A 14,782-nucleotide genomic window follows, 5' to 3' on the forward strand; every position below is an offset into this window, starting at 1 on the left:
CATTTTAAGTGCTATAACACACCTATGAAGAACCATAATGGTACTTGAAATGGTTCCCCTATGATTTTTTTACTTGTATCACATGTAACACTCACATGTACAAATGCATGCGTAAAAGCTGACCTGTTATGTGTTCCCTCTCAGCCCTGAAATAACAATATTTAGATTTTTTTTGTTTGGAAATAAATTACAGGTCTCAAAGTCTTAACCGCAGAGTTTGCTACCAGCCACCCTCTTCTCTCTCATGCTTTTTCCTCATTTGCTCTTGAAATTTCTCGTTTACTCTAGTCTCTCCATCTTTTCCATTTGTGTTTCTCCCTGGCTTTTCTTTTTAGCTCGGTTTTGTTCCATTGAGTCTTTCAAAGTTTGTCCTATACAGCAAAGTAATAACACAGAACTGTAGTTTTCTGCAGTGTCCTAACCTCTGTCTGTTGTGTGTGGTATTTTCCCGTAGTTCGCTCTTGTCCAGCTCTCTCTCCTCCACATCATGGGGAGATGAACTGCAGCGAACCGGGCGCCCCCTACAGGCCGGAGTGTTCAGTGCGCTGTGAGCAGGGATACAGACTGCAGGGAAGAGCCAAACTTACCTGCCTGGCCAGCTCCAACTGGAGTGGACCACAACCCAGATGTGTCGGTAATATAACTGTTGTTCGTATGTGTATATGTGTACATAAATAACCTCCTTCTTGGAACTTCCTCATTTGTAAAAACAATATAACAATTTAGTATAGTTTTTTTGTACTTATAAAATTCTAGAAAGTGTGTGTGATTGGATTTGTAGTGTTTCAACCCATACATTGTCTACTGCCAAAAAGTTATAGGTTTAAGGCAGAACGTTGGGAGTAGGGACAAATTACCATTTAGGGCAATGATTCTCAATCAAGGTTAGGTGTGCCCCAGTGGGTACTTAAGCAGGTTACTTAGAGAGTACAGAGAATGATTTTAGTTTTGTTTTGTTAACCTTGCTGTAGTTTTGGAATTGAAACAGGATTTTCTTGCAGGACAAATGAGACAAAAAAGGTTGGACTATGCTGATTTTGGGCCCCCATGACATTATAAGTTTAATTCTGCGAGGTAGCCTATATAGGACGTATGGCGGAATTGAATGCCGCAGGGATGAAGTATTTTTGGAGGCCAACCCCAGAAGTTAGCGGGATACTGGTTCCCTCGCTCAAAAGCCCATTCATTTATCCCATAGACTTTTGGATTATCCCAAAAAATAAGCTCTTTGTTTAACAAAAGTTTATGACACACGTTTTGAACACAACCTTTATGAATTTTAAAGTTTAAATGTGTTTGTTTTTTTATTTCTTGTAAACGCATTTAGATTTTAAGAGCCATTTTCCCGAATAGGGTTTGGGTTAATCCAGGACTTATTAATATTAGGTCACAAGTTTTTACAAACATACCTTACAAAAAACACTACAGGTGTGCATCATAAGACAAAACAATGTCAACGAAATATGTTCAAATTAAACAGGACAAGGTGTTTAATTAAAGCAGCTCAAACATGCATCTTGGTCTGGGGATAAGCCCTGTCCAGAAAAACGCCCCTAACATTCATAAAAGTTGTGTTCATCTGTGAAGATAAACTTGTTGGATAAAACGTGCAAGTGTCATAAACTTTTGTTAAACACAGAACTTATTTTTTCCGACAATCCAAAAGTCTTTAGGAAAAATTAATTATTTTCCCGCCAGCATTTTTTTAAAATTTGCCAGCCAGCGCCAGCATTTTTCATGAATTTCACAAAAGTTTAATGCCTTCCAGAAAATGTTCTTCTTTAAATATATAAACATACAATATATCAAATGAAAGAACATTTCATCCTACCTTCATGAGTTCTCTTTTTATCACCTCTCAAATATGGGTAGGTTTCTTCAAAAACACCACATTTTGAGCAAAACGCTGAGATAATTTCATTTTTGTGATGGACTTTTGATAGAGATAAGATGCAGAGCGATCTTTAAAACATACAGAGTTCTTTCTCTTTCACGTGAGGCTTTACTTCCGGGTTGCGGAAAGCCGGAAATTCTTGTCTTAATTGACGAGATAACTCGTCAATGGCAGGGAAAGAGTTAATGGGCTTTTTAACAAGGGAACCAGTGTCCCACTTACTTCCTGGGTTGGCCTTAAAAATATGTCATCCCTGCTTCACTTTATCAATTAAAGAGTTAATAAATTAACTTAATTAAGGAAAAAGTCAAAGGTAGGGCAGAGCTGGAGATGGTCCTCACTGCAGAACACGACTTTGCAGCCTGCAATTAGTTGCAACCTGTGGTCGCCAATGTTTGCTCTTATTAATTTAAGTGTACATTTGATTAATAATATAGACCCCTTCACCGTTCACGTCACAGTCGGTTCCCACTGCGCATGTCAGGGTCAGAAAAGTCATTACAGCAGATTGAGTTGCGTGTTATTCGGTATCGTAAAAAATGCCTACTTACGTCGTGGGCTCTGAAAATCTCACCAGGTCTTCCGTTAAGTTTTCGTGATTCATGCAGAATCTCAAAAACAAAAAAATACAACATCTGCGGCTGCAAGCAATTAACGTGCAGACTGAGACAATGCAAATATCAAAGATGTGTTTGTAGTGCTCACTTCATTTGAGGTAAGTCATAATTTTTCAGCCCTGTTAGATTAATTTTTAAGCCTCGATTGTATGAACAGTTTGACCCCATGCTGCACGCGCACCCGATAGTCATTCAATGTTTACAAACCTTGAAGGGGTCTATAGTCGAGAAAGATTCATAATTTAGTAAGTAATGATCTCACTTAGGTTTAAGGGAGGTAAGGGCGACATTCCCGACAGGGTGATATCACTGAAGGGATTTATTTGCGACTCGGTTGGCTGTACATTATCCCACTTATTACATGGCTATTACTATACGAGTAAATATAAAAACACAATTTTATTTGATATCTTTTATTAGCACATTTGTAAGAAAAGTAAACCTTCTGCGAGGGAAATCTGCTTCCTAATGGCTGTAAGCAAAGTGCGTTAAAAAAGTTCAAAGTCCATACAAGATAAACATTCAATTTATTAATGTCTAAATAACTTGCCATATGTATGTTAAAGGAATTGTCAATTTTCTTAAAAGAAAAATCCAGATAATTTACTCACCACCATGTCATCCAAAATGTTGATGTCTTTCTTTGTTCAGTTGAGAAGAAATTATGTTTTTTGAGGAAAACATTGCAGGATTTTTCTCATTTTAATGGACTTTAATAGACACCAACAATTAACACTTAACTCAACACGTAACAGTTTTTTTCAACTGAGTTACAAAGGACTATAAACAATCCCAAACGAGGCATAAGTGTCTTATCTAGCAAAACGAGTGTCATTTTTGACAAGAAAAATAACAAATATACACTTTTAAAGCACAACTTCTCGTCTAGATCTGGTCGTGATGCGCCAGCGGACCCCACACAATACGTCATGACGTCAAGAGGTCACAGAAGACGAACGCGAAACTCCGCCCCAGTGTTTACAAGTGTCTTGAAAGAGGACCGTTCCGACGTTGTTGTATGTCAACTGATACTAATTAATGTCTTTGTGTCAGTTTATTGTTTACAATGGTCCACAAATTTGAGTTTTATATATGTAACACGTGACCTCCCTACGTCACTACGCATTTACGTTAGGACGCGCTGGACCGGACCTAGACGAAAAGTTGTGGTTTAAAAGTGCATATTTTTTATTTTTCTTGTCAAAAATGACAATCATTTCGCTAAATCAGACCCTTGTGCCTCGTTTGGGATTGGTTATAGTCCTTTGTAACTCAGTTGAAAAAAACTGTTACGTGTTGAGTTAAGTGTTAATTGTTGGTGTCTATTAAAGTACATTAAAATGAGAAAAATCCTGCAATGTTTTCCTCAAAAAACATAATTTCTTCTCAACTGAACAAAGAAAGACATCAACATTTTGGATGACATGGTGGTGAGTAAATATCTGGATTTTTCTTTTAAGAAAATTGAATATTCCTTTAATAATTATGCATATTTATACTGTATAAATTCATATGTATTAAACTGCATGTGATAAGATTACTCGTAGTACCCAAAATGTTTTACTCCAAAACATTATAGCAAAAACCTTACATTTCTCCTTAAAGGCACTACTTTTATTGTAGTCATAAGTAAATTTAGTTTTTCCGTCAAAAGAATAACTTAATTTAGATACGATTCAATGCGGAAATGGTAACGCAACAACAAGTGTATGACGTGTCTTATGGTAAAACTGCCAACCAATCAAATTGCAGTGGAAAGAGATCTCTGGAGTGGAACTGGATCCAGCCCCGCCCCCTGGATCTGGATTGAAAGTAACGTGGGATGAAATTTACATTTGCATTCAAAGCTATGACAACATGTTCATCGCCAGACCCTTGATATGGCTGCAAAATATCTTGTGATTTGGCCATCATCTACCACGGTTGGGTCCGCAAGGTTGCTTTTGGAACTGCTTTTATGAAACTAAAATGTAAAATGTAATTTAATAATTTTTTGCCAAAAAAACAGCAATTAATTATTTTTGGGGTTGAAAGTGGGTCGGTGTTCAACTAATTTTCAAAGTGAAATTATACTAAAGTCGTTCTACATTTGTACAAAATACCACCTGCAATGTAAAAAATACTTTGCTGCCTTAAAAGTTTTGTTGAATCTACTTGGATTTACAAGTCATTTCAACTTCCTATTATTTATCTTGACTAGAGATGAGTTATAACTACAGGTGAGTTGTTATAACTTATAAAATTAAGTTGACTAAGTATTTTATAAGTTGTGACAACTCATATCTGTTGACATGACTTATAAATCTGAGTTGATTTAACAAAAAATGTTAAGGCAGCAAAGTTTTTTTACAGTGTGGTATAGATACACCACGCATGTGAATTATTGTCCACAGCAAAAAATTAAAATAAAATTTTTTCTAAAAAATTGTACTTTCGCCCCCAGTCTGCCCTACTGTGTGTCTCCACCATGTTAAATCACATTTGCGTGTGAGAAAGTAACAGAAAGACAGTCATCTGCTGAACGTAACTGTGTCTCCATGTCACTGTGAGCATCTGTGAGCTCACTATCAAATAGACATTGTGTTTGAATTTCTGTCTGTCTGTCCCTCTAAGGACCATTAGGCAGCATTGTGTTGCTCTATTTGCTTTATCTTCTGTGTGAGGATCCTTTGGACAGATTTTAAGTGATGGTTTAGCCCGTGTGAGTTCTGTGATTTGTCTTAACTTTGTCTTGTGTTTTAACTACAGTTCTTTCACTCATCGCATATCTTTCTGTCTCTACAAGAGCTTTGGCAGTACAGGGAAAATCATTAACTTGTGTGTATACTTGTGCTTTAAGGCTGTTTCCAAGAATTTAGAGCTTGCATGGTCAACAACTGTTGTAGTTTTCCTTTTCGGGGGATAATTTTGTACTCTTGTCTCTCTCTCTCTCGTTCTTTTGATTTATATATGTTCATGGAAGATGTGTTGTTCTTTTATTCTTTTTCCACTCTCTATCTAAGAGGTGCGCTGTCCTCCACTTGTTACTCTGAAGCACATCCATCTGTCGCCTCCTGGCTGCGGGGAAGATGAGGTCAGGACCGGTGTGTCATGTCAGTTAAACTGCCCCAATGGTTACCGCCTCCTCGGAGACCCCGAAGTCAGATGCCTACCCTCGGGAAACTGGAGTGAAAATTCACATAAAGCAACTTGCGCAGGTGATTTTGCATGTCCATATGTGTATATTTGTGGCTATTTTGATTTTATAAAATTGTGCGCTGTAGTGGGACAGATGTTCTGCCAGTACAACAGGTGCTTTAGATTTATTGCAGTGAAATGAAAACAGATTGAGTGGAAGATCATCAAACCGTGTGTAGAACTAATGGATGCCAAACTCGTAATTTTTTTTTTACAAAGCTGCACCTCCAGGCTTGAACTGAACAAAGATAAAGTGAGTTTGCCTTTTGCCCATTTATGTCTATGATTTACTTAAGAGAGAAGTGATTTACTTCTCTTTAAGTGATTCGTTGTCATGATTTACTCTCCTTCATGTCATGCCAAATCTGTTTGACTTTCTTACGTACAAGATGAGAAGTGTTTAAGTAATTTGGTGCTGCTTTTTATTTCCATGAATGGTGACAAGATGGTGATTTTGCGTGACATTTCCTTTTTGTTTTAAGTCAGTCGTACAGGCTTGGAACAACATTAGAGTGAGTAAACGATCACAGGATTTTCATTTTTGGGTGAGCTACTAGAGAAAAAAAGGCAAAGTACTTTCATCTGATCCATGTTTTTTTTTTGGGGGGGGGGCTGTTACTCTAACTATAAAGTATTTGTTTGGCTTGGAGAGACCGGGCACAGGCTGTTCACCTCGGAGCTGGATTTGATTATGATGGACAGCTCGGTAAATAGCTTGTAACAAAGGAACATCAACAACTTCTCAACGTGAATCTAGAGTCGTATTAAAAAGAATCAGTTTGCTCAAAAAACTACATTATGTCATATTTGGTCATTCAGGGTATGTTGTGTTTAATATGAATGATCAAAGACAAAAAATTGAGATCATTGGGGAAAAATTAATGCTGTTTGGTTTTTAAATAGGACTGCATTGTTTATATTTACCATACAAAAAAAACCTCCATACTCCAGCACTATAAAAACCCATGCAGCCTTCTAAAGCACCTACTAAAACATCTCTTTAACTTTTGAAAATGCACCATGAAAATTTGAGTGATGTGGTACATGAAAGATCATTGGATCGCTTCAAATGTAGCTATCTTGCTGTTAGAGATGCTTTATGATCCGTTTAAGAGCTTAATAGTCACTGGTGCTGTGTTTAATGGACGTAAAGACTATGTTAGGGTAAAAGTGTGAGCAAATAAGGACAGATTTGATTTTATAACTTTGTTGTATTGATCAATTAAGCCTGGAGTGGTTAGACCATTTAAACTCTACATTAATACACTACATTAACAGAAAAACAATGAATGCAGTGTACTGCACATTCGGTTTTTATATAAGATAAAACAACCAGTGATAGCCAGAGGTTTTGTCAGTAATTGGAAACAGGGTTCAATTGTCATTCTGTTCATTTGTTTTAAGGATTTGCTCATTTTATTCTTGTAGATATGGAGCCCCCATGGATTCAGTGCCCTGTTGATATCATCACAGAGACAGATAAACATCAGAGGTCAGCTAACATCAGTCTGAGTGCACCCATGCTGGGGGACAACTCTGGAGATGAGGTACTTTTTTTCTTTATTTATTGCATTTTTAATGAGAGGTCACTAAGGGTGTTTTCACACTGATACTGTTTAGGTCAGCCCAAATGAGCTTTTGGACTGAGTACAGTTCGTTTGGGTCAGTGTGAACACAACAGCCTCACTCTGGTGCGCACTAAACTGCCGCTCCGGGAGCGGCTGTCGCCGAACTCTGGTGCGGTCCATCTGTGGTGTGAAAGCTGCTCGGCCTCAGGCCGAATCAATTACAGGAAGTTGCCACATGTTTGAGCCCCTGGGATTCGGTCATGACGTGAGCTGGGTATTATATTGTGGGTAAACAAAAAACAGGGCAATCTTGGTCCGTTGCAGAGATTTGCTGTCTTCTGGACGTATGAGCTGATGATTTCATAAATGCACAGCTGTCATCCACACACAAAAATAGTGACATTTACGGGATTTTTACCAAAAGGCTCTGTGAGAAGGGCTTTAAAGGGACACTACAATTTTCATTTTCCATTGGTCTTAGTACACGATGCAACTACAGAAAAGCCAAGTTTTAAACAGGAAAAATATTGAAACTCTGGTTATTTTTGAGCGTGATGCTAATGGTCTAATCAGATTCGATGGATTATGCTAAGCTATGCTAAAAGTGGTACCGCCAGACCCGAAGATCGGCTGAATGGATTCCAAAACGGTAAAAATCACATGTTTAACTTAAAGGGGGGCTGGAAAATGAGCACATTTTCAAAAAAAGTGGAGTGTCCCTTTAATAGAACAGTTGCGCAATTTCGTGTTAAAGCAAAAAACTTCGCAAAGACGTGCATCGTTTATCTCCATATCTTGCTAGCTTCGCTCTCCGTGACAGGCTGGTTGTCATGGAAACATGTGGGGGGGTGGTCATGGGTGTCAGAGCTGTCAGAGACCAATAACAGCGCTGACAATTGTCACATGGTGTACCCGTGCGGCGTTTTAAGTACTGTAAAAACAACGGAAAAATTATACAAGCCTGCACGACGATGCGCACCAACATGTGTGAAAACACCCTAACATGTCCTCTTTAGGGGTGTAATGGTATATTGTAGCATGATAAGTTCTCTCTTAAGGGCCGTTCACATTATAACGATAACGTCGTGAACTATAAGGATAACTATATTAGCGTCCACATCACTGATAACGATACTTTATGGCTATTTGCTCACACGTGCAGCACTCGCGCAAATCACTTGCCTTTAACTAATGTTGAATATTTCTTGTAATAAAAACTTTTGCAATAGTTTACATGTCGCTGAATATGTAAATATGCTGTTAATGTTGCATTTACACAGCGGGTATAACCAACAGATGTCCTCAACTTGCTGCATTAACTCTAAACAGTGAATCTAGTAGTTTGTTTAATCTACTATCTTACCTTTTGGCGTAGTTAATGTGGTTGGAAAAAAGGATTACGTAGTGAATTTCACAGCAACTGCATCAGCACTGGATACCTGAGGTCATTTTGTGTTATGGATCTCAGCAATGAGCTTCTCCACTGTCATTTTAAGCGTGCGTGCACTTGAAGTTCAAATAGATTTGATTGGCTGTCAATGGTTTATCATTCATCAGGTGGGGAAAAATTGCCCAGAAAGTGATCCCAACGATATAGTTTATTGGATCTTTATCGTTATAGTTGTGGTGTAAACTCCACAATTCTCTTTAATATAATTTTTTTTTACTATATTTTTATAGTTATAGTGAATGGCTCTAAAGCAGCGTTGACAATGCCAGCTACTTTCTGTTGTTATTAGGAGGTATTCCTGATTCTTGTAGTGAAAGTAACAGTTATGAACATCATTGCTGGTGAATGTCGTTTCTTGTGTTCATATGTTAAAACTGTATCATTTTTAATGCACTTAAAATGTTTTATATAAATAACACTAGTGCCATATCAAATACTGTATAAATGAGTATCAATGCGTGTTTTTGCATGCATATATCTTAGCCTAGAACAAAAAAAGGGGATTCGGGTTCATTGGTTTTTCCATGCATCATTTATTATATCATCTCTGTACATAATCAGTGACAGGAAATTACTCAAATCAAATAAGTAACTTAATCTTCCACCCACTACAGTAGCTGACAAGAGATGGATGACGTGACTCCACTGACTTCACTCCTAAAAGTGCTTCATTGTTTGCAAAAAGTTGATCTAAAATAAGCCTTGAATGTTGTCAGTTTAATAAGAAATTGTATGCACAATAAAAGTTTTTGTTTTGGAAATAGTGTTATTTATATTTCAGTTTTAAGTTTAAATAAAGTAAAACTATTCTTTTTTGCACTCAGTATCGTGTATTGTATCGAATCGTGCGCTGATTTTATTGTTACATCTTCTTTGTTTCTCAGGTTGTTGTGCAGGTAACGCCTGTCCTGAACCCTATGCAGCCTTTCCCAATAGGGACTGAGTTCATCACATACACAGCGACTGATCGCACTGGGAACAAGGCAAACTGCTCCTTCACTGTTACTGTAGTTGGTGAGGTTGTATTACTTGTAAATGTACAACATTTGTAAACTATGGTCATAATTACATGTAGTATTATTGGTAACACTTTACTAAGGGGAGTTGATAAGACTGACATGACACCTTCGTAATCATTACATGAGACACAAGTGTCAAGAACATAAAAGAGATTTTATGCACGTTTATGACACTTTGTTCAATTATGTTATTTCTAATGCAAATATTAAATTTGTTTTTTTGATTTCCTTGATATGACAACTTGACAAGTTATGATGTATTGGTTAATGTCATGACAACTTGACATCACCAAGACAACATAACTGACCACTTTTTACCAGTGATACAAATTGAATTTGTCATTAAAGGAACAGTCTACCCTTTTGCCATGTTAAGCTATGTTGTTGCCTCGGCCTGGACGAATTAATACATACCTATCTTTTTTTAATGCGTGCGCTGTGCGGCGCGTTGTGAGTGTGTTAGCATTTAGCCTAGCCCCATTCATTCCTATGGTACCAAAAATGGCACCATACTTACTGGTATAACTCCTCATGTAACAGTCTTTAAATAGGGAAAACACGGAAGTGTTTGGTGGCTTCCCTGTTTGGTACCATAGGAATGAATGGGTCTGGGCTGGATGCTGGCACATTCACGATGCGCTGTGCAGTGCACGCGTTGAGAAGGGATAGATATGTACTAATTCGTCCAAGTTGAGGTAATAACATAGTTTGATGTGGCAGAAGGGTAGACTATTCCTTTAAGATGTCATTAATACTCATATAGTTTTATAACAGCATCATGAATATTTTTCTTGACCTCAACTACAGTGGTACAAATATAATTTGTCATTAAAATGTCATTAAGTGTTAATACACTATAAAAAGATTCCGTAGAAATTACAATGTTATTGCAGCTGGGTTGCCGGTAATTTGCCGTGGATTTCAATTTGTGTTGTTTGCTGGCAAGAGTTTGTTCGAAGTTGAATAAATTTTGAATATTGGCGGGTCTTTGTCTTTACAGAATAAAACTATACAATAACAGCCTCATGCAAAGCATTCTGGGAACCAGAAATCATCATCAACATTTTTCTGTTTTTTGCTCCAGATTTTGTTTCTGTTATGAACTCTGTCTGTGTACCCTGTCTTGTACTCTTATTTTGAAGTCATGTCTGTGTCATCCATGTCTGTAGTTCTTTGTAGTTCTTTTGTTCATTGGTCTGTGTGATGATTGTTCCCCAGGTGTGTCTTGTTTTCCCTGATTACTCTGTGTATTTAAGCCTAGTGTTTCCAGTGTCTGATGTCGATCGTTATTTGATGTTATGGTGTTTTCGTGTTCCGTGTTCTTGGGTCCTTGTTGGACTTCCTGATATGTTTTGTTTGTTTGTTGTTATTTTTAATAAAACTCACTGCATTTGGATCCGCATCCTGTCTTACCTGGATTTACCCGTAACAGAACGATCGACCACTCAGGATCCAGCAGCAAGTCCTCGTTCCCGTGTTTTTCCAAGTTTCCTGGTGTGTTCCCTGTGTCCTCATGCTCCGTGTCGGCGATATCCGAGTGCAAGTTTCACCCCCCACCACGGATGAAGAATGGTGGAACGCACTCGCCGACCTGACTTCCCTCCGGCAACAGGGGAGACCTGTGCGCTGTTTTGCCCAGACTTTCTGGTCTTTTTCGCTGGGCCTGGACCTCTGTGACTCGGAACTTAAAAATTATTTCAATGAATGTCTCGATGAACCCGTGCCGCAGCAAGAGGTGGACGGGTTGCAAACACTCGATTTCTGGGGCTTCGTCGGTTACATGCACAACCGTGGCCGATGGAATTTGTGGGAGTTCCCCGCCGAAAGACCCGCAGAGACTGTAACATCACTCGAGCCAGTCATCATGAAACCAACGCATTGCTCACGTCATCGGCGGCGGAGGAAGAGACCCAAGGCTGAGCGAGCTACTGTTAGCACGGACGCTAGTTTCCCGAGTCCTGTTTCCCCTGTGTCACCGCCCGTGCTGAAGATGGCCGCCACGTCATCCCACTCCATGCCTCAGTTCGCTGATGTTCATCCTGCCCCAGTATTCGAGTTTGCCACAACTATACCAGCCCCGACTTGTCAGAAAGCCACCATCATCACCGTTCCAGTAGTTAAAGGTGCAGTAGGAACACCCGCACCCATTCTCGAGATGGCTCCCATACCCGAACCAACTCATAGAATGACTGCAACACCCACTCCACTTCACCAAACTGCTTTGATGAACTCTCCAGCACTGCCAAAAATCCGACAGTTAATCACCAGTCTGATGGATGTACCATTGGTATCCGTACGGGTGGCCGGGGTGCCCCGTCCTGTGGTTTCCAGCTCCGTGGTGCATAATAAGTCTGAGGTATGTTCTCTGCACTCAGTAATTTCCATATTTGGCATGGCTTTGTGGAGTGTGTGGTCCGCGTACTGCTCTTCTGTCTCCTATGATGCTTTCCAGGTATCCATTGAGTCATCTGAGCCCATTGAGTCCTCTGAGCCGAGTGAATCTCCCGATTCCCCTGAGCCGAGTGAGTCTTCTGATTCCCCTGAGCCGAGTGAGTCTTCTGATTCCCCTGAGCCGAGTGAGTCTTCTGATTCCCCTGAGCCGAGTGAGTCTTCTGATTCCCCTGAGCCGAGTGAGTCTTCTGATTCCCCTGAGCCGAGTGAGTCAGCTGAGCCGGGTGAGTCATCTGAGCCGGGTGAGTCATCTGAGCCGGGTGAGTCATCTGAGCCGAGTGAGTCATCTGAGCCCCATTGGTCAGCTAGTGTGGTCACCGCGATGCCCCAGAGACTCTTTGTCGTCACCAAGACTATGGCCAGTGCTGAACTCTCTGCATGTCCCAAGATGACTGTCCCCAAGCTCTTTGCCCTCACTGTCAGGTCTGAGATGTCTATATTTGAACTTACTGCCCTGTCTAATCAGGCCCAGAGGGCCTCTCTCTGTTCTCCTGTACCCAGGTTCATAATACCACCAGCACCACCCTGGTATCCAGTCCCTCTCTGGTCTCCGGCTCCGCCCTGGCTTCCCGCCCTGCCGGCTCCGCCCTGGCTTCCCGCCCTGCCGGCTCCGCCCTGGCTTCCCGCCCTGCCGGCTCCGCCCTGGCTTCCCGCCCTGCCGGCTCCGCCCGGGTTGCCAGTTCTGCCGGCTCCGCCGTGGTTGCCAGTTCTGCCGGCTCCTCCTTGGTCCCTGTCTCCGCCTGCGGCTCCTCCTTGGTGGCTGTCTCCGCCTGCGGCTCCTCCTTGGTCCCTGTCTCCGCCTGCGGCTCCTCCTTGGTCCCTGTCTCCGCCTGCGGCTCCTCCTTGGTCCCTGTCTCCGCCTGCGGCTCCTCCTTGGTCCCTGTCTCCGCCTGCGGCTCCGCCTTGGTCCCTGTCGCCGCCCGCTGCTCCGCCTTGGTCCCTGTCCCCGCCCGCGGCGCCGCCCTGGCTCCAGCCTCCGCCCGCGGCTCCGCCCTGGCTCCAGCCTCCGCCCGCGGCTCCGCCCTGGCTCCAGCCTCCGCCCGCGGCTCCGCCCTGGCTCCAGCCTCCGCCCGCGGCTCCGCCCTGGCTCCAGCCTCCGCCCGCGGCTCCGCCCTGGCTCCAGCCTCCGCCCGCGGCTCCGCCCTGGCTCCAGCCTCCGCCCGCGGCTCCGCCCTGGCTCCAGCCTCCGCCCGTGGCTCCGCCCTGGCCCTTGGACTGTTGTGGCCTTGGCCCACCATCCCTCCCCCGGGTCCACCTCCATGCCACCGCCCTCCTAGACTGTTGTACTTTGGGGTTTTCTGGGGGGCGTCTGGAAGCCGCCCTTTGAGGGGGGGCTATGTTATGAACTCTGTCTGTGTACCCTGTCTTGTACTATTATTTTGAAGTCATGTCTGTGTCATCCATGTCTGTAGTTCTTTGTAGTTCTTTTGTTCATTGGTCTGTGTGATGATTGTTCCCCAGGTGTGTCTTGTTTTCCCTGATTACTCTGTGTATTTAAGCCTAGTGTTTCCAGTGTCTGAGGTCGATCGTTATTTGATGTTATGGTGTTTTCGTGTTCCGTGTTCTTGGGTCCTTGTTGGACTTCCTGATATGTTTTGTTTGTTTGTTGTTATTTTTAATAAAACTCACTGCATTTGGATCCGCATCCTGTCTTACCTGGATTTACCCGTAACAGTTTCCCAGAATGTTTTGCTTGATGCTGTTTCTCTGTAAGGATAAAGACTTGTAGGTGTTTGATGCTCGTTTGACTTTGAGCAAAATGTTGCCAGTAAAAAACATAAATGTAAATCTACGGTAAATTACCGGCAACCCAGCTGCAATTTCTACAGAATTTTTTTACAGTGTACTCAATGTCAAATAATTTTATAACAGCCTCATAATTATTCTTCAGTTTATAATGCTTTTTTAAGTTTTAAGGTAATATAAATAAAATTAGTCATCCAATAATAATAATAATAATAACAATAATAATTAAAATGTATAAAATTATATTTGTATTATTTTTATTTTATAAACGGTACAATAGTGAGTTAAGCCATGTAGCGCTGGGTCCATATCACTGCAAAAACAGTTAATTACATTAATTTTATTAATTAAAAATTTTCTTCGTTTTTTATATCAGAAAATTTCAGAACCCTCTGTGTGAGGAAGAATAAGTTCAAGTTGTCAGTTTTTTTATGCATTGTGCACATACAAAAAGTAAAGTATAATTTTTGACGTGTCTGTTGCATTTTTTTATGGTATTTGAAAATTATTTAACATAGTGTTAACACTTATTGACATTTTAATGACAAATTTGTACCACTTTAGTTGAGGTCAAGAAAAATATTCATGATGCTGTTATAAAACTATATGACAGAGTATTAACACTTAATATAATTGTAATGTTAACCCATAAAGCTAGGTAGTTTCTTAAGTTATGTCATGTTTATGACAAGTTATGATGTATTGGTGTATGTCATGTTGTCATAACAAAGACATCTCAAACAATGTCATCCCTGCATCAAAAATGACATAATTGAACAAATGACACCAAATGACACATAAATGTGCATAAAATCTATTTCATGTTCATGACACGTGTCATGTCATGATTATAAAGGTGT

At 40.7% G+C, this 14,782-nt stretch overlaps 1 protein-coding gene across 2 annotated transcripts in view; it reads left to right on the forward strand.

The window, feature by feature from the left end:
* The window catches only part of svep1 (sushi, von Willebrand factor type A, EGF and pentraxin domain containing 1), a 117,166-nt gene that overhangs the window by 50,219 nt on the left and 52,165 nt on the right, over positions 1–14,782 (forward strand). For both annotated transcript variants that reach the window (XM_055199785.2, XM_073859925.1), the window contains exons 6-9: positions 455–634; positions 5,514–5,708; positions 7,117–7,235; positions 9,591–9,720. In XM_055199785.2, coding sequence (XP_055055760.2) covers positions 455–634; positions 5,514–5,708; positions 7,117–7,235; positions 9,591–9,720 — 624 coding nt within the window. The remainder of the gene's footprint in view (positions 1–454; positions 635–5,513; positions 5,709–7,116; positions 7,236–9,590; positions 9,721–14,782) is intronic.

This window comes from Misgurnus anguillicaudatus, chromosome 21 (genome assembly GCF_027580225.2).
Source record: "Misgurnus anguillicaudatus chromosome 21, ASM2758022v2, whole genome shotgun sequence".
Classification (NCBI taxonomy): Eukaryota; Metazoa; Chordata; class Actinopteri; order Cypriniformes; family Cobitidae; genus Misgurnus; species Misgurnus anguillicaudatus.